This window comes from Enhydra lutris, unplaced genomic scaffold, assembly GCF_002288905.1.
Source record: "Enhydra lutris kenyoni isolate GAN:26980312 unplaced genomic scaffold, ASM228890v2 scaffoldscaffold57, whole genome shotgun sequence".
NCBI lineage: Eukaryota > Metazoa > Chordata > Mammalia > Carnivora > Mustelidae > Enhydra > Enhydra lutris.
Genome location: NW_019154141.1, coordinates 10,401,701 through 10,422,342, shown reverse-complemented (window position 1 = coordinate 10,422,342; position 20,642 = coordinate 10,401,701). Strand labels below are relative to the sequence as shown.

Sequence of the window (20,642 nt, the reverse complement as noted above, 5' to 3'; positions counted from 1 at the left end):
TCACATTATTTGTAGCCTGTCTAGAAAATTTAAAATAATCAACCAAAACACAGAGTTCATAGAAAGTGTTCAGTTACAGGAATCAACACCACTCATAAAATAACACTAACAGAAAAGATCTCATTTGCATCACAAAAAATATCAAGAATGTAGGAAATATATAAAAACTGAATGAAGTGGGGCGCCTGTGTGGCTCAGTCACTAAGTGGCTGCCTCCGACTTAGGTCATGATACCAGGGTCCTGGGATCAAGCTCTACATCAGGCTCCTTGCTTGGCAGGAAGCCTGTTTCTCCCTCTCCTACTCCCACTGCTTGTGTTCCTTCTCTGGCTGTGTTTCTGTCAAATAAATAAATAAAATCGTAGAAACAAAAACGACACGACAACAACAAAAAAACCTGAATGAAGAAATAAAATACTTGGATACATGCAGAAATTACATCCTTTTAATACTATAAATTTTATCAATTCTCTCTGAAGGAATTTCCATTAAAAACCCAATACAATGCACATGGATGAATTCCACTATCAAAATAAAGCTGTATTCATCATTTTCTATTAATCACAGAATATTAGTTCAAAGCATTAAGAAAATTCTTTTGGCTTGAGGACAGTTTATAAATAGAATATTACAGCTTCTACCTCTATTTTATCTTCAGCTTTTCAAAATTTATTTTGTCTGTGTTTTATAACAACTGCAAATGTCCACATGGCACTCCTGCTCCTTCCTAAAAGTTTGACTAGTACTTAAAAGTTAGGCCTCCAATATCTATCATAAGAAGCCCCTGTCAATAAAGAATGTACCTTATTTGATATCAAGTTATTCACTTTTACTATTTTAAGGATTTAATTTATTTGAGAGTGAGAGCACATGTGTGCGAGGGGGGAGGGGCAAAGGGAAAGGGAGATAGAGAACCCTCAAGCAGATTCCCCACTGAGCGCAGAGCCCAACGTGGGGCTCAGTCCCAGGACCCTGAGATCATGACAATAGCCAAACCAAAAGTCACCTGCTTAACCAACTGAGCGACTCAAGTGCCCCAAATTCCTCACTTGTAATACAAACTCACAATCATTTAGTTCTCTAGTTTTCAACCACAAATATCACATGACACTGTGCCTTAAGAGAATGTCCTAGTACTATATGTAATGTCCTATATATCCTCAAATGTGATACAAGAGGAAGAAGTGAACCACCACTGGAAATTCTCCAGAATATGACTTTAAAATTAACCCAGGGCAATCCTCCTATATAATTATCTTCCAACACAGACTATAAAATTCCAAAATCACACCAGAGCACTGCCAAATCATCTGATAAGAAATGCTACCCCCTTATGTTTATATAGCAGCATTATTTATAATAGCCAAATTACAGAAGCAGCTCAAATGTCCATCGATAGATGAATGGATAAATAAGAGGTGATGTGTGTGTGTGTGTGTGTGTGTGTGTGTACACACACAGATACACATACACACACCATGGAATTATAGCCATAAAAAAGAAATCTTGCCATTTGCAATGATATGGATGGAGCTAGAGATGATAAAGTAAAGTCAGAGAAGACAAATACCGTATGATTTCACTCATGTGGAATTTAAGAAACAAGGAAGGAAAAACAGCACGAGAAACAAGCCAGGAAACATTCTTAGCTATAGAGAAGAAACTAATGGTTACCAGAGGAGTGGGAAGGGGAGGGGGCTGGGTGGAACAGGTGGTGGGGATCAAGGAGTGTGCACTTGTGATGAGCACTGAGCGATGTATTACTATACTGTGTAACTGTGTAACTATACACTGTATGGTATACCACTGTATGGTAACTATATTCTGAAAAATTCTGTAAGAAAATAGAAACTAAAACGAACTGTATGATCTTAGAAATTAAAAAGAAATGCTATTAAACCCAATCTGAAAATCTCATGGCATGTTATTTTTTCTTTTAAAAATATCTGTACGATGATAACCTTTTCTAACAACAACAACAAAAAAAAGCAACCCTATATTGGACCCACATTTATTTTAAAACTTTTATTGATTTGAAATTTTGTTATCTAGAAACTATTGTTTTAGATTGATCTGTAAATATCTACCTCACAGAAGAGCAGGGCAGGAAATAAACATTAATGATACATGTTATAAAAATTTCCCACTTGAGTGTTTGTTTACAGGCTTAGCTAACCACTGGCATCTACTAAACCAGGCCCCTAACAGTGATGAAATGCGTAACACCTAACAGTACAGGCAGCATGTTCTGATCTGCACTATTACAATAAAATGGTGATACAGGTCTCCCAGGCCTTACTGATTTCCATGGAAGATAACCCCACTCTCCCAATCTCAAAGCTCTCAGTCCTCCTCACTCTAACATTCATGACACCCTGACAATTCTTCCTTAGGACTGGAGTTTTTAAATCTATTGCATCCCAAGAGTTTTGGAGCCTTCAGACCATTTTTTCCTCTAGGATTACCATTGTTACTGGTCTGTCTTTCTGACTCCAGCATCTTTTATGGCCAATCTATTCCAAACATAAACTACCTGCACACTTTATCTTTTAAAAATAGCTTATAGGGGCACCTGGGTGGCTTAGTGGGTTAAGCCTCTGCCTTCGGCTCAGGTCATGATCTCAGGGTCCTGGAATCCAGCCCCGCAGTAGGCTCTCTACTCAGCGGGGAGCCTGCTTCCCCCCACCCCTCTCTGCCTGCCTCTCTGCCTACTTGTAATCTCTATCAAATAAATAAATAAATAAATAAATAAATAAATAAATAAATAAATAAATCTTAAAAAAAAAAAGAAAGAAAATAGCTTATAAAACAAATTCTCTAAAATCTAGATGATAAAACCCAAATCAACAGTTTGAGCATTCAAAGCCTTTCATTATTTACTGATAGGCCTCATTCCTATTTATTTCCAACAAGTTTAACCTACTGAACCCCCTTCGTTGTAGTCACTCAATTTAAGATACTAATGACATAAAAACAACCTTTTAGGACCAGAAGAAACGTGCTACTACACTAAAAGTACCTCTTGATCGTTTCGTTTTTTAAAGATTTTATTTATTTGAGAGGGAGAGAGACAGCGAGAGAGCACAAGTGGGGTGGGGTGGAGTGGGAAAAACGAGCTCCCCACGAAGCAGGGAGCCTGATGTGGGGGCTCAGTCCCAGGACCCTGAGATCATAAAGCTGAGCCAAACACAAATGCTTAACCAACTGAGACACCTAGACACCCCAGTACATCTCAACTGTAAGATACATTATAATTTCAGACGTGCTGGTAAAACTTGATGGAATAAAATTCCAGATGTCATTCAGCTAAGATAACTGTCCTGTAAAACTGAGCAAGTTCCCTAAAGTGAGTTTTATATTTAGATCTACAGTAAAGCAGAGATACTGCAAAATATGTAGGTAAGCCAGTAACAATGACATTAAACATTTGTTTTTCATATTCCAAACTTGTAGATAAACTAATAACCACCTTTCTTAGGTAGTAGTAAATGTGGTAGGAGGGGCAATAACAAAGTAATTCGAGTCAATCCAGAAACATGTAGTTCCTGTTATTAAGACTCTTTTTTTTTTTTTAAACTTAGAAGCAAATCCTATTATTGAGTGTGAACTCAATGCCATTTACCAACATCAGAAAATAGTTATCTGTTAACTTCTTTGCTATCTAGGCTCTGTCATTAAAAAGTAAGCTCCATGAAGGCAAGGACTGGGTTCGCCAATGAAGCCTGGAGAATACCTGGAACACAGTGGGCACCTGACAAAGTACTGAGTAAATCTGCTTGGCAAATCCAGCACCACAAGATGATAAAAGGCAAGTCTTACTGAGCAAGAATAAACAGTGAGCAACCAAGATAGACAAAATGGCCTTTGCCTCCAACACTGTCAGAACTCCAGGATTTCTGCTATAACCAGCAAATGGATTATTTCCCCAAACTCAACATTTCTTTTGTCTTATTTTCCATGTAGCTTACTTTCCATGTCAGGGTGACTGTGTTTTAGAAACTGGCAGTGGAATCGGAGTCTTCAGTATGTTATATAAGTGCCTTCAAAAGTACATTAGATTTTAGGCACAGACCAGAAGAATCTAGTGTGAATAGCAACAAGGAATGTTTACTAGTTCACAGATTGAAAAGAATCCAGGCCACTCTACACCACAGAAAATTTTTATAAAACCCCTAGATGTCATGACACAGTGAGACTAGCAAACTGCCAAAACAGAGGAAGGACACTATTTCCCCATGAGGTTTTTTGTTTTTGTTAAGAGCAGAGTCATGATCAAAAACTTTCTTTCATATGACAGTAATATATTGTTTTCTTGCTTTCCCAAAATCAGCACTTCAACCTTTAAGAAAATAATCTGTATCTACAGGACTATTAATAAAAAAAATTGAGACTCAAATGTCAATATGAGAAACCTGCCAAATACCCTTTTTCTTCTTTTCTGGTACTTTGGTAATTCAGAAATTCTGAGGAATAGACAAAAGAAAAATGGCACAACCTGATAGTTATTTTTAACTTACATTGCTTTCCTTAAAAACAAACAAAACAACAACAAAAAAATCATGGCAAAGTTCTGCAGTCCAACTACATACTATAACATTTGCCAAACACTGAAAATCCACTGTCCAAATATTATCGGTTCCAATAATTCTCTCCCCTCTTGTCAGCAGTTTTATCAGCAAATATAATGTAAAAGCTCTATCATAAGAAAGATTTCCCTTCAAATGAGCTATTTCTCTGCTCTCCTTTACAGAAGCATTCTTTCAAAGTGTTACCCTAAACAATTCCCTCAATTCCTTAACTCCCATCCTCTCCTGAACCCAATCCAAGCAGAATTTCGCTCTTCTCCCATTAGCAAAACTGCTCACACAGATCTCCAACAGCCTCAACCCCACCACATCCGAGAGCCAGTTCACAGTCTTCATGGACCTGGACCTGGCTGCAGATCTCACACGTTACCCTCACTTCCTGTCACGTTACTCATTTACCTGCCAAGTATGCGTCTCACTTTCTTCGTTCTCCTTCTACTTCACTCTTCACTCCTTCCCAGTCTCTCCCTTATCCTTAGACTGCCTCAAGGCTTAATTCCATCTGAGCTCCCCAGCAGTCCCTATTCCCTTCATCTGCTCCATTTTTCTCCTCAGTACTTAACACTATAGGACATACCATTATACTTAATTTATTGTTTTATTTTCTGTCTCTACCCACTAGAGTATTTCAGGAGCACAAACATTTTTAACTGTTTTTGTTTAGTGTTGTATTCCCAGTGCACAGAACAGACCTAGCTCACTGTAGGAGCTCAATAAATATTTGGTGAATGAGAGAACGAGTGAACAATAACAAAAGTCCTAACAGTAACAGCCGCTTTGTACCAGTAACTTATCAGCCACACACCCCACCATAAGCAAGTCACATGCACTTTATTAAATTTCAAACAACCCTATGAGGTTTCTGAGGCCTGCAGGAAGAGAAGGGTTTGGGAGGGGAGCTGGGAGCTGTTAACATGCTCTGAATCACGAAACTACCATGTGGCAGTGCCATGATTCAAACCCAGGTTTATCCTCTTCAAAGTTAATGCTCTTAATTACTGCATGGTATTAATTTTACTGAAGTATTATTTCATTAGTGTTGGAATAAATCCAACTCTGTTACTTGAAGATGGAGCAATCAAAACTTTCCTACACTCGTGAATTTATCTCCATTTTCTCTGTGAAGACAAACATTATTTAGTTACATCAATTTAAAAATTTTAATTGAGATTCTTTTCGAAAGGAAAGCATGCCACATCACCATTTTCAGTGATAACAGAACAAGTGGGAAGCACATCACCTTCCTTCAAAGTGCTGATGGCAGCACTTAAACTTCTTTTCTCCCATTTCTATTAAAAGTCTCACGTCAGTGATTTCCAAAACTGACTAAAGAACCACCTGGGAGTTTTTTGTTTTTCTGAAAACAAGAGTCCCAGGCCCAACTTCAGAACAACCAAATCAGAATCTCTAGGAAACAGGTGTCAGGAACTCCGTATTTTCTCAAGCTCCCCAGGAAACTTGGGTGGTTCGCCAAGTTTGGAAAACACTAGTTAAATGAACCGAAGTTGGCAAGAGACTAATAATTCTATCTGAGCCTGTGGCTCACCATCTAACAATGACCAAGTCTCACTGGTACTGACCTTCCTGGAAAGAGGAACGATGCTGTTGGGTCGGACAAGCCTTCGTTTCTTACAGCTCAGCACAGGACGTGTTCGGGCTGCCACACAGGTGCCATCGGTTGATGAAGAAACTAGATTGAGTCGTTGCTTTTTTTGTAACTGTTCTTCAGCATCAGAGATGTCACCTGGAATGTGGTCTGCCAAGATAGGCTGAAGACTATACAAGGGGAAGGAAGAATATTCACTTCTCAGAAAACAAGGAAACAAAGCCTCTAATACTGGTTCAACCCCCTCTGCTTACACATGTTCACAGACACAAGTATCTAAAGCAGATGCATGTCACTTAATGTGTGTGTGCAGCATCTATGCTTAGTTTTAAGATTCCTGGCGGACAATAACATCATGTCTGAAAAGTGCAAGTCAGTAAGTGACCATCTCAGGTTCCAAGTGTTTAAGCTCTCTTCTACAAAAGAAACGCAAATAAAGAAATTTGAGAAAATTGCAACTGGTAAGAAAATTATTAATCTTGCAAATGTTAATGAGCTGCCTCAGAATCAGTTCTTCTGTAAAATTCAACTTTTAGGGATGGGTACATATCCTTCACTTGCAGAGGGATTCCTTCAACTCTCATACAATCCAGATTTACAAACCTAGCTTACATAAAAGAGTTTATGTAAACACTTCTCAAGAAGTCTACCAAGACTAAGACCAACCATGACTCACAAAAGTAGGACCTTGTATTTTTTCCCCATGGTGAGTTAATTTTAGGCTAAAGTAAAAGGGAAATACATTAAGCATGCTAATTAAAATAGACCTGATACAGTAAGAAGCATGCACAATACTATTAAGCAGTAAGGTTTTTGTCTTTAAACCAGAGTTAGTCCAAGCTAGGGATAACTAAGAGCCCCAGTTCATCTTTTACAAGCCTACTATACGTAGGAAGTAGAAGACCTAAAACTTACGTGTTAATAACTCCATTGACAGGTCTCAATGCTCCACATGATTTGGTAGATAATGACTCTGAAGGATGACCAGAGGCACCATGGTTTTCCAGTGGCTGAGAAACAGACTCGATCTAAAGGAGAAAGATAAAAATACAAGATAACATTTAACCAACAGCATCCACACTTCATTTAAATGAAACACCCCAAATTTCTGACAACCAACCTGCAAAACCAAACATGTATGACTGAGGGAAAAAAGTAAGAGAACTGGCTTTTGTTTTGGCATGAAGAAGGGTAAGGGACCAAAATATTCAACAGACTAATATTAAATGCTAACTGATGGGGAAATGCTTTAATGATTCAATGGAACAGAAGCTTAGCAAAATAATAACATGGTAACAAGAATATTCAAGTAAGGGTCAAGAAGGATACACAGGTTCAGTATCAAGGCAACTAAGACCATGTAAATGAGTTAATACCTGCTTAACTTCACAGTGTATGCTGGAAACCTCCTTCTAAAAAACCATACTTTGTGTAAATATATGTGCTTATGCTAAAATAGAAAAAAATTAATAAAAGCTCTGTGAGTAACTAATTACTTAATGCTATCAGTAACCACTGTCTCTGGACTACACAAATCAAATATATGCTTAGGACATAAGCTGGAAAAAAAAAGGGGGGAGGTGGGAAAGAATCTGGAGCAGTTTGAATTTGACTATTTCAAAACAAATCATGTATTCATTAGGCTCAAAAGGGGTAGGTACAGACATGAGATGTCAGTCATACGGAGTATGTGAGTTACAGTCAATAAAGCCATAGATACACTTATCCCTCTACTTGTGTTACTGGAATACCACAGAGAAGTGGTGGTCCTTGTTTCCTTAAACTCAAAATGACTTTAGGGTGTGCTTCTGTTCTCCTCCCTGTAAATGCTACCAGTCCATATCAAAGCCAGTATTTTAAGGCTGAAATTCTGTTTTTCAGTATTGTTCAATTTCATTTTGATCTTTTTAACCCCAGGGAGAAAACACTAAGGATCTGCAGAACAGAGCAGTTGTAGGTAACTATCAAGAAAGGACGAGAGCAGGGAGCCTGGGTGCTCAGTAGACTGAGCGTCTGTCTTTGGCTTGGGTCATGATCCCGGGGTCCTGGGATCGAGCCCCATGTGGGGGTCTCTGTTCAAGGGAAAGCCTGCTTCTCCCTCTCCTACTCCCCCCACTTGTGCTCTCTTCTCTTTCTCTCCTCTTCTGTCAAATGAATAAATAAAATCTTTAAAAAAGAAAGGACAATAGACTGGTAAACTGATTAAAATGTTTCCATATGAATTAACCAAAAAGCTAGATCAAAGTATGTAAGCAGAAAAGGCATAAGCAAACTACAATGAGTGAACACTGGGAAATGTTCTTCGAGATAGCCTATACATGTACTCAAGTACCATAAAAATCCTCAACAATCAATCAATAATAGCAGTATCATGGCAAATTTGGCACACATACTCATTGCCTTAAATGCTTTCCTCTTGGAAAGTGGTGTTAAGTAGCAGTATTTGTAAAGATGTTCATATCACTTAAACCTAAACACTTATCTTAAAGAAATAACCCAATAAACACAGTTCCCCAAAATCTCATACACAATGATCACTGCAATGGTATGTATCAATAATCAAAATGCTCAATATCTGAGGCAGTTGTAAATTACACACAGCAAATCAGAGTACTAAAAATAATCACAAAAGACATTTCTTCTTCCTTTATACCAAAAGAATATTTAAAGGTTAAAAAAAAAGTCTTTTATGTAGAAATGATTTTAGAAAAAGATTAAATTCAAAATATTTTTAATATAACTGTGATGACTATAAATGCACATACACAAACAATGACAGGACAAAAAATAGTGGGGGTGCCTGGGTGGCTCAGTGGGTTAAAGCCTCTGCCTTCGGCTCAGGTCATGATCCCAGGGTCCTGGGATGGAGCCCCATGTCGGACTCTCTGCTTGGCGGGGAGCCTGCTTCCCCTTACCCCCTGACTGCCTCTCTGCCTACTTGTGATCTCTGTCTGTCAAATAGATGAATAAAGTCTTTAAAAAAATAAAAATTAAAAAAAAAAATAGAAAAGCTTGTGGGTGCCTGGGTGGCTGTCATTAAGTGTCTCCCTTAGGCTCGGGTCATGACCACAGGGTCCTGGGATCAAGCCCCACACAGGGCTCCCTGCTACACAAGGAGCCTGCTTCTCCCTCTGCCTCTCCCCCTGCTTGTGTTCCCTCTCTCGCCGTGTCTCTCTGACAAATAAATAAGTAAAATCTTAAAAAAAATAAAGAAAGAAAGAAAGAAAAAAAAAATCTCAAATAGCCTTCTGAATTCTCATAAAGATTTACTATTCAGGGGGAACCTCAAACCCAAACGAAAATTAAGGAGTTAATATTCAGGCTGACATTGACTAGCAGATGTGTGACTCCAGGGATGTAACAGCTTTCCTAAGGTTATGTAAGTTGTGGTTTAGATAAAGAAGTTTCCTTTCAACATGAAATTTCTGTGACTACGAACTTTTTGCTGGTATACTAATCTTTTTTTTTTTTTTTTAAGATTTTATTTATTTATTTGACAGATCACAAGTAGGCAGAGAGGCAGGCAGAGAGAAAGGGCGGGGAAGCAAGCTCCCTGCTGAGCAGAGAGCCTGATGCCCGGGCTTGATCCCAGGACACTGGGATCAAGACCTGAGCCTAAGGCAGAGGCTTTAACCCACTGAGCCAGGTGCCCCTGGTATACTGATCTTAAAAACTTCAGTCAATTTTATATTCACTTAAAAGCATTTAACATTAAATTATGGCAGAGAGATGATCTATATATCTACATGTTTTATAAGGTGTCCCCATGTAGCAGGTTGAATCCTCATTTTTTTTTTTTTAAAGATTTTATTTATTTATTTGACAGACAGAGATCACAAGTAGGCAGAGAGGCAGGCAGAGAGAGAGGAGGAAGCAGGCTCCCTGCTGAGCAGAGAGCCCGATGCGGGGCTCGATCCCAGAACACTGGGATCACGACCTGAGCTGAAGGCAGAGGCTTTAACCCACTGAGCCACCCAGGCGCCCCTGAATCCTCATTTTAATTAAAGTTTATTTTGTAGAGATTATGGGATAATTAACTGAAAGGACACCTGTTCAAGACAAAACTGTTGCCATTCTTTAATAAGATCTTATTTCAGAAATGTACAAAAAGTCTGAAGAAAAAGCACAAAACATCAGCAATCTCATGACCTACAGGTACCTGCTAACATCTTGTCCATCCTGCCTACAGATGTACATATATTTAGATGCCATTAATATTCAGTGTGAATTTTACTGATTTTCTTAGAGGAACTTAAAACTTTCCTGGGGACAGTTCAGCCCCCAAATTAAAACCGAAGGCAACAGGCAAAACAGTATTTAGCACAGAAATGTTTGTCAATGATAAAACAGCACATAACAAGCAATCAAGAGCATGAACCTCAGAGGGAAGGTGCCTAGCTTCTAGTCATACAAGGACACACTCCATAATCAGAGGACCATGAGATAGCCTCTAATCACACTGAGATCCAAAAGCAGGGCATTGGGGCAATTAGGTTCATCATTCATTCTCAAATGTAAAGAGCTTAAAATATTAACCCCAATCCTCCAACAGTGTTCCACCTGGAAAAAGAAAAACACAACTCACAACACGCATAATTTTACTTAAAGCTACTTAAATGCATTCACAATTAAGAAAAAGCAAACACTCTCTATCCTGCAGCCCAGAGGGTGCAGAGAGGGTAGAAGATACAGTAATGAACACTTCCCCAATGTTAAACCCACATACTAACTTAAGCTTGATCATCACCACTGCAGTGGTTTACATCATTAGTGTTTTTAGGAAACTAGCGCAAGACTCAGATACAGTCTTCCAATGGGAAACTGTAAAAAGGATAAAAGACTCTCAGGCTCTCCTGTCCAGAAAGCAGGACTTACTATTGAGCTTCTCTGAACTGTATGTGGTATTCAGATACACTCTAAGGGTACATGCATCCCACAGCCAGAAAGAGAAGAGTAAAATAACCGAAGAGGTGAAGAATCTCTCTTTAATTCCACGTTTCCCAAAAGCACAGACTCAGGGGATTACCTTTAAGGGTGATCTTAAAGTACAAGGAGGGTTACTGAAGTGATTTCTTTTCTGACTGAAGGAATAAAGTAACACAGCAATGAGATTCAAATTTGTTATTCATATTAAGCAGGCAGCTGTCTGATTCATCATTCCACTCTTTTGGCCAGACCAATTAAGTATGACAAAGAGCCTTTAGAGAAAAGTTAGGTTAAATTATGGCCTTATGGGGGTAGATTTTCTTGGGGGTCTAAGAATCCATACCCACTCAACTTACTCTGCCAGGAAGTAGAGAAAGCAAAGGGTAAATATCAAAGGCACACACTTAACAACACATAATCTGCGCAACTTATGTTTATCTTTAGTTATTCAATGAATGTAAGGTCATAATTGCTTGAAATGCCAATTTTTTAAGTGTAACACGTTTGTTTAGAAAACTTGACAGTTCCATTTTGGTTCCATTTTCTGACCAACATTACCAAAAAAGAAAGAAAAAGCTAACAAATTCAACTTTTATTCTTGGTTGAAAATAAATTAAACTTTTGGCTTTATATCAATTATTTCATGTTTCAAACTCATCTCAAAGATACTTAATGTAGTCTTGTTTAAAATCACCAAAATATTACTGGTCCTCAACAGTGTACCACCAGTCATTTCCATGAACTAGTACCACGGTCAGGAAATTGTGCTAAATTCAGAGTGGAACCTTCTGAAAATTCTACTTCCATCAAGTAAGTTACTTAAGTTTCCACTTCTGCATACTGGGACCATATATGCCTCACTTTCCTATGTCTCTATATTGAGGTTAAAAGAAAAGCTCTACAGGGGTGTCTGGGTGGCTCAGTCAGTTAAGCAACAGACTCTTGGTCTCAGCTCAGGTCATGATCTCAGGTTTGTGGGTTCAAGGCCCATATTGTGCTCCACACTCAGCAGGGAGGGACAAGCAGGGAGTCTGCTTGTCTCCCTCTTCCTCTCCCTCTGTCCCACCCGCTCCTGTGAATGCGCGCGCTCTCTCAAAAAGACAAATCTTTAAAAAAAAAATCTATACAATTATGCAAAGGTAATTTTGAATTTTTAAAATATGTATGTATGTATGTGATCTCTACACTCAACATGGGGCTTGAACTCATGACCCCAAGGTCAAGAGTCGCATGTTCCTCTGACTGGAGCCAGCTAAGCAACCCCGAATCATTTATGGTCAAAAATTTCCATCAGCACGAGGTTGTCACACACAAGTCCAAAGGCTACTGCATCAGAGATTGATCAAGGCACACACTGAAAATACGCATCAAGAAACTAGAGAAGTACAGTGACTACTAAAAACAGTCCTAAATTTTTGTTCAACTTATTTATCCACATCCCTATTTTTTTTTTTTAATAAAGGTTTTATTTTTTTTGACAGAAAGAGAGAGATCACAAGTAGGCAGAGAGGCAGGCAGAGGTAGAGAGGAAGGGAGGCAGGCTCCCCACTGAGCAGAGAGCCCGATGTGGGGCTTGATCCCAGGACCCTGGGATCATGACCTGAGCTGAAGGCAGAGGCTTTAATCCACTGAGCCACCCAGGCGCCCCACATCCCTATTTTAATAGTCCTAATCAGTCTTTTTTTTTTTTTTTTTTTTTTTTTAATATGGTAAATCAAATACTCCTCAGCCCCTATCACTCTACTCTCTATCCCAAAATCCTTGTTGGGCCAATGCACTATTCACTGTCCCTGGTGATTGCAAAATTTCAACCACCCCCAACACCACCCCCCACCCCGACAAAAAAAAAAGCTGTTTTGGCTTTAACCAATGGTAGAAGATTATAGCCTGGACTGTTTAAAAAGAAAAAGAGCTTACATTTTTAGCATGCCTTTCTTCTGAGAAAGCATTTATCCTCTGACTTATTATCACCACCACTCCACAAAGTAAGGAAGGGTAAAAGAAACGAGGCTTATTTTACAAATAGAAATAAACACAAATAATGAAGTCATCTGTCAAAAGCCAAAGAAGCAGTATTTTGTTAAACAAATCTCAATTTCAAATCTAGTCCTTTATAAAATATTTACCCAGTAATTACCTTTCCTGGAAGAAAAAAGGGAATATAAGAAAATATTCATGTCACTTACTCATTTATAAAAAAGAAATAAAGGAAAGCTAATCCAAAAACTAATGAAAATGGCCACCTACAGAAGGTGGGAACAGTATGGAAAGAAGGGGAAAACTGTCTTTTGTACAGCTCTTACTCTGAGAAATGTAGTAATGCTTCACATACTCAAAAAATACTAATAAAGGGGCATCTGGGTGGCTCAGTGGGTTAAGCGTCTGCCTTTGGCTAAGGTCATGAACCCTGGGTTGTGGGATCCAGCCCCATGTTGGGCTCCCTGCTTAGCAGGGAGTCTGCTTCTCTCTCTCCTTCTCCCCCACCAGCTTGTGGTCTTTCTTCCTCTCTCTCAAATAAAAAAATCTAAAATAATCATCATCATCATCAACCACTGTGTGTGGGAGAGAAAAAGTGGAATATCACAGTAACAAAAGAACCTAACTGTATTTTAAGATTTTATTTATTTGTCAGAGAGAGAGAGAGAGAGAGAGAGGGAGAGAGAGAGAGATCACAAGCAGGTGAAGTGTTAGGGAAAGGCGTAGAGAGAAGCAGGCTCCCCGCTGAGCAAGGAGCCCGATGTGGGACTTGATCCCAGGACACTGGGATCATGACCTGAGCCGAAGGCAGCGGCTTAACCCACTGAGCCACCCAGGCGCCCAGAACCTAACTGTATTATAGAACAATTACATAGCACACTGAAAGGATGAGGGCAAAAAACTTAGCCGAAGTAAAACTTCAGAAAACAGAATTTTGACTGCATGTTAGAGGACAAAGATATTGTATATGATATTGTCCTCTGGTTAGTAAATACATTCTCACAGCGATATGAGTTGGCAATTATGAAATTACTTCGTGTGGTAAAATTGAGTATCAATAAGGAAGGAGGGAAGGCTGTGGTGTTGGACTGTTATAAATATGGACTTATAGTTTGTTTGTTTTTTTTTAAAGATTTTATTTATCTATTTGTCAGAGAGAGAGAGAGAGAGAGAGAGCAAGCGAGCACGCACACTAGCAGGCAGAGTGGAAGGCAGAGGCAGAGAGAGAAGCAGGCTCCCTGCCAAGCAAGGAGCCCGATGCGGGACTTGATCCCAGGACTCTGGGATCATGATTTGAGCAGAAGGCAGTGGCTTAACCGACTGAGCCACCGGCGTCCCTGGACTTACAGTTTTTAATATATACCACCCATCTGCATACATACGTATGTATACATAAGCTTGAGCATACATATGTTTCCCAGCTTTGTCTGTTGAGAAGTCCTAGAGGCAATGACACCAAGCAGCAATGAGCGTAACTAGTACCCACATCTTGGTTTCTGAACTCTGTTGCCCAATAAAAAGAAGCAGGGCTGGAGCAGGTAAAATACAAGATGAACTTCGAACATCTTTTGATGCCTAAAAGTGAATACTCACTCACTGAGGGGAACATGTTGAAAAGACACAGGAACCAAGATGAAAGAGACCCAATACGAAAAAGTTGTCTCAACAAGTAGAGCAACTGAATAATAACGGTAACAGATTATATCCATAAAACAAAATATCCATGAAACCATTCTGATATAAACATCTGAATAAATACATAAATAAATGAGAAAAGACAGCTCTTCCTAAGAGAATTCCAACTAATGCAGAAAATTACTCAGTAAACACTGCATAAAAACTGTTGCAGGCCAAAACCACTAGGTAGATGATAAAACTGTGATTAAAGTATAATGAGGAACAGGGGCGCCTGGGTGGCTCAGTGGGTTAAGCCTCTGCCTTTGGCTCAGGTCGTAATCCCAGAGTCCTGGGATCGAGCCCCGCATCAGGCTCTTTGCTCAGCGGGGAGCCTGCTTCCCCCTCTCTCTCTCTGCCTGCCTCTCTGCCTACCTGTGATCTCTGTCAAATAAATAAATAAAATCTTTAAAAAAAAAAGTATAATGAGGAACAGAATACTACATAGTACTTCTCATGAGACAGATATTCATTACAAAGGGAAAAAACCTAAATTTATAGTGGGGAAGGCTGGCAGGCACTGCCTTAACCAAGTGAAAGAAGCTATCACCACCACCATCACACATCCCCAGTAGAGAGCGCTGAGAAGGGCACAGTATCACATCTGTGGTATTACTGTGATACATGTATAACCTCTAGGAATGATAAAACATCAAGTGACTCCAATCGGGAGGAACATACAAAATATCAGACCAGTATTTTTGTACTAAGGCTGTGAAAGACAACAAAGGGGGGAACCATCACAGTTTGGAAGAGATTTAAAAAGAGAAAGGACAACAAAATACAGATTTTGGACCCCCCCCCCCCCGCTCAAAATCAGTGAGAAAATGAGTGAAATTTGAATAAAATCTGAATAGTATTATATCATGTTAATTCCTGGTTCTGATCATTGTACAATGATTATGCAAGTTAACCACACTATAGGAAGCTGCGTGAAGCGTACGTAGGGACCCCATGTGCTACTTTTGTAACTTTTAAATTTAAAATCATTTTTAAAAAAGATTTTATTTATTTATTTGACAGAGATCGCAGGTAGGCAGAGACGCAAGCAGAGAGAGAGGAGAAAGCGGGCTCCCTGCTGAGCAGAGAGCCGGAAGCAGGGCTTGATCACAGAACCCTGGGATCATGACCTGAGTAGAAGGCAGAGGCTTTAACCCACTGAGCCACCCAGGCACCCCTTTAAAAACCTTTTTAAAAGTCTTTTTTAAAGGAGAAAACTTTACCCAGCATTACTGAGTAAAGCAAATTTCATCATACAAAAATCTAGGATCAGTCTACAGCTTCCTGGCCCCTTACAGGATAAAGTATATAAGCTCATTAAGATAAATACAAAACCCATTATGAATTGGCCAATCATCCAACACTCCATCAAGGAAAAGTATTTCTAGTTCCTCTACAATGCCAGACCCTCTCAAGCCTTTCATATTATACATGCAGTATCCTCCCTGTTGGAAGGGACAAGGACTCAGCACTAATACATCCTTCTCTATTATGCTATCTCTCCTGACCTCCCTTAGAAGTGAGAATTTTTCCACTTTATTCCCCCGTTATATGCCTGTTGTAAGACTATGAAAGCTCTCAAAGGAAGATGCCTGGTTCTGCTAATAGGTGTTCCCTAGATACACAGTAGGGTCTGGAAAAATAAGCTTTAACCAAACATTTATTATGGACCAAATGCTGTTAAAAGCATAGTATACTTCTTCAACAGCTAATTATCAACCATTCTAATGAGGTACAGAAACAGAGCCACTCTTACTTAAGACCCCTGAAGACTGATATGCATGGAAATTTATACAGACTTTTACAAAGTCATATACTATATGTACTGGGTTAAGTGCTTCAAAATCAAAAACAAATCCAAACCCAAAGAATGTGAACACCAAGAATGAACACCAAGAATGGACCTTGGGTGGCTGTGGTATGTCAATGTAGGCTCATCACTTGTAACAAATGTACCACCTTAGTGGGAGATATTAACCATGGAGAAGACTACCCAAGGCAGGAGTGCCATGCCAGGCAGGGGGTAGATGAGAAATCTCTGTCTTCTGCTCAATTTTGCCATCAACCTTAAACTGCTCACCCCAGAATAGTCTTAATTAAAAAAAAAAAAAATCAAATACATTAATATTTCTGCTTCAAAAGGTATAGATAATTAAAAATATAAACAGTCTTAACAAATACCACTTCAGGTCAAATTTTGCTGCCAAATGACCTTGATGCAGGACTTAGGAAAACCACTTTTGGTTCTCAGAGCTCTTTGGAGTTTGGAAATTGAGATAACAGAGTAAGGACCTACATTATTACTCCCACTTCACACAAGAAGGTTTGGGAAGTGTGGGGGAAAAGCAGTGTTCCACTTCACACAAGAAGGTATGGGAAGTGTGGGGGAAAAGCAGTGTTCTACACGCGTCCAACAGGTCAAGGTGTCTGGCAGTGTTGTTTGGATCTTTTACTTCCTCATTTTTAAAGTAATTCTATCAATTACTGAGTTAGGGGCGTGAAAATTTCCAAATATGATTATGGATTTACCTATCCCTTTAGTGTGGGTGTACTTATGCTTCATGTATTTGAAGCATCCACCTTCATGACTCTTCTGCCTCCTTGATGAAATGACTGCATTATCAATGATAATGATTACATTATCAATGTAAAATGTCCTCCTTTATCTCTGGTATTGCTGTCTTAAAAACTATTTAGCTATTATTAATATACCCACAGCAGCTTTCTTATGCTTACTGTTCATTAAGTATACTTAACTATACTTCCCCCTGTCCTTTTATTCCCTATAGATCTGAGCTTCCACCTGTTATTATTCACCTTCAACTGAAAAAGTTCTTAAACATTTTTCAGTGCAGATATTCTGCCAACAGACTCCTCTTAACTTTCTTTTATCTAAAAAGGACTTTATTTCACCTTTATTTTTGAAGAAATTTTTTTAGCCCTGTATAGAATGTCAAGGGGCAAATCCCACCCCCATTTTAATGACCTCACCCCATCGTTGTCTGTCCTCCATTGTTTCTGAAAAGAAGTCACCTATCCTTATCAATATTCACTTATATGGAATGCATCTTTTTCCCCTCTGGCTACTTGTGAGATTTTCTTCATCTTTCATTATCACCATGTTATATTTCTCCTGCTTACTATTTTCTGAGTTTCTTCAATCTCTAAAATTATCTTTTTCATTCAAATATCTAGCCATTATTTCCATAACTCCCATCCCTCCCCACCAGTACCACTCAATCTCTCCTCCTTCTGGAACTCTAAGGATACATATTTACTGTTTCCCCAGGACTATGGTCATTTCTGAGCAGTTCTATGTTCAGTCTATTTTTTTTGGTTGGATACTTATGTGCACTGACCCTTTTTAAATATTGTATTTATTTGAGAGAGAGAGTGAGAGTAAGAGAGAGTGAGAGAACACACATATAAGGGAAGGAGCACAAGGAGAGGGACAAGCAGACTGTGTGCTGAGTGTGGAACCCGTGTGGTACTCAATCTCATGACCTTGAGATCATGACCTGAGGCAAAATCAAGAGTCAGATGCTTAACCGAGTAAGCCACCCAGCTGCCCCACGATCCCTTCTCTTCTGTTAAGTTTTCAAGCTGCTGTTTAGTGTAATAGTAACCTTTTTACTCAGATACTGTACTTCTCAATTCTCCAATTTGTGTTCCATAAGTTCCACGTGATTCTTCTTTAGTTTTCACCTCTCTTAGATTCCCCCAGATTTACTATCTTTTACTTTAAATCTTCAAACACAAGTGGCTGGTTAGCTCAGTTGGTTAGTGTGGTGGTAATAAATCTTCAAACATATTTTTATTAGATGCTTTTTATTCTTATTTCCTAATTCCAATCTGAGCCACTTCAGGATCAGTTTCTACTGACTTTTTTCTCATGACTAAAGACATTTTTCTATTTACTGATAGGTCTAATAAATTGTTATTGTGTAACATACTGTATATGGTATGTTATAAACTCTAGATTCAATTAATTTTCCCAGAAGCACATTGATTTTTGCTCTACGAGGCAAATTTCTATTTAGTTAGAAACCAAATGAACCTTGATTTTGTATAACTACTTTCATGTTTTCACAGAAACATGTTAGAGCCTATTTTGGATTTTTTGAAAACTTACTCCTGTGGTGAGTCCCTTAGTCCCAGGAAAGTCTTTAAATCCCAAAGCATGAGCCCTTGGTTTCAGTGTAAGGCCCAGGCCCTAGGTATTTACCAAGTCACGACAGAATTCAAACTCCAAAATTCTGTCTTCACTGCAGTGGGCAGTGAATACATTCTGGGCTCAGCTCTTTTCAGCCTACCAACTGTTGTTTTCTAATAGGCTCTATCAAAACTCACCAAATTGAACTTTGTGAAGTTCAAGGGATTCAAAGAGCTGGGGTTCTAATGTTGTAATTTTCATACTCATATTTAACCAGCCTATTTTCCATTTTGAACCCCAACCAAGGGGTTCAAAGATCTGAGAGGGATTTACATAGAGTGTGGGACCTCCACCCCCATGACTCCCTCTTTGTCACTATTCCCTCCCTCAATTCCTAGCTTCTAGCTTCTTGGTAGCAGTGACCTCCAACCTCTAATATGAAAGCCGAGGAGATTGTGGCTCTCTAGCTGAGTTCTAAAAACCCCGTACCAAATGGACTAAGGAGGCCCTCATCTCTAAGTGTGTTTTCTGAAATTTTGTTGGATTTCTTTGGTAATTTTTAAATGCATTCTTCCCACCTTGTAAAAGGCATAGGTTCCAAGTCAGTACTTTTCACTCATTAATTTTTAAATGGAGAAAAGGGGACTACTATTTATTCAGGAGAATGGACTGGGAGAAGAAAGAAGGAAAGGACATGTTTTAGAACATGGGAGAACAGCTCTCAACAGCTTTATATACTTCCTCTTTTCAGGAACACACCCTTTTTGTTCAGAAGGTTTTTTATTTCATATCTGAATTTATTATTAGTGCAACAGTTGGCTTTATCAGCACCTGCAAAGCCCTTAGTTTCTCTCCACCTACTTTTACCTTTCAAACTGCCTTTGAGTTAAAAGTCAGACTGAAGTCTATTTTTTCAAAGGGGCATTTTTCTAGGAGTTTCTCCCTTCTTCTCCCCCACTACTCTGTGGTTACAAACAAAACCCACTCGGGGCACCTGGGTGGCTCAGTGGGTTAAAGCCTCTGCCTTCAGCTCAGGTCATGATCCCAGGGTCTTGGGATCGAGCCCCACATCAGACTCTCTGCTCCTCGGGGAGCCTGCTTCCTCCTCTCTTTCTCTGCCTGCCTCTCTGCCTACTTGTGATCTCTGTCAAATAAATAAATAAAATCTTTAAAACAAACAAAACAAAACAAAAACAAAACCCACTCCATCTCAGGGAACATTTCCTGCTGTCTCCATAGCTCTAAAAAGGCTCACCCATGTATCCAGTCTCTAAAATAATTCAGTTTCTGCCATATCTGTACTGTGCTCATAACCAAAGCAGATATATATAGGTACAGTCAAGAAACACTCATTCAGTTTGTAAATAAGGCAAAAAGATGATTATGTGTCCTTTGTGTAACACCTGAACTTCATCTAAACAAGCCTTCCTAGGATCATATAACTCTCAATAAATTACTTAACTTTGTTTTACTTACTATTTATACCTGATCAGGGCTCAGAAGCCTCAAGCTGGATGTTTATTTTTAGAACACCGAGGAGTTAAAACTGCTATGTGTCTAGTTGAAAACGTAACTCCGAAGGTAATGGCTTTATTATTCTTATAGGATATTATAAGTTTTGGAGGCTACTGAGTAATCTCATTTCAGCACTCATCATTCTCACCTTTATCAATAAGTCACAATGTGTATCTTTGAAAATTGTGTTAAACTTCCTGAAACTG

At 39.0% G+C, this 20,642-nt stretch overlaps 1 protein-coding gene across 5 annotated transcripts in view; it reads right to left on the bottom strand.

Moving 5' to 3' along the window:
* LOC111158065 (KAT8 regulatory NSL complex subunit 1) overlaps positions 1–20,642 on the bottom strand; it is a 180,705-nt gene that overhangs the window by 27,112 nt on the left and 132,951 nt on the right. For all 5 annotated transcript variants that reach the window (XM_022519871.1, XM_022519870.1, XM_022519869.1 and 2 more), the window contains 2 exons: positions 7,107–7,219; positions 6,166–6,361 (listed from right to left, as the gene is read on the bottom strand). In XM_022519871.1, the coding sequence (XP_022375579.1) occupies positions 6,166–6,361; positions 7,107–7,219 (309 nt within the window). The remainder of the gene's footprint in view (positions 1–6,165; positions 6,362–7,106; positions 7,220–20,642) is intronic.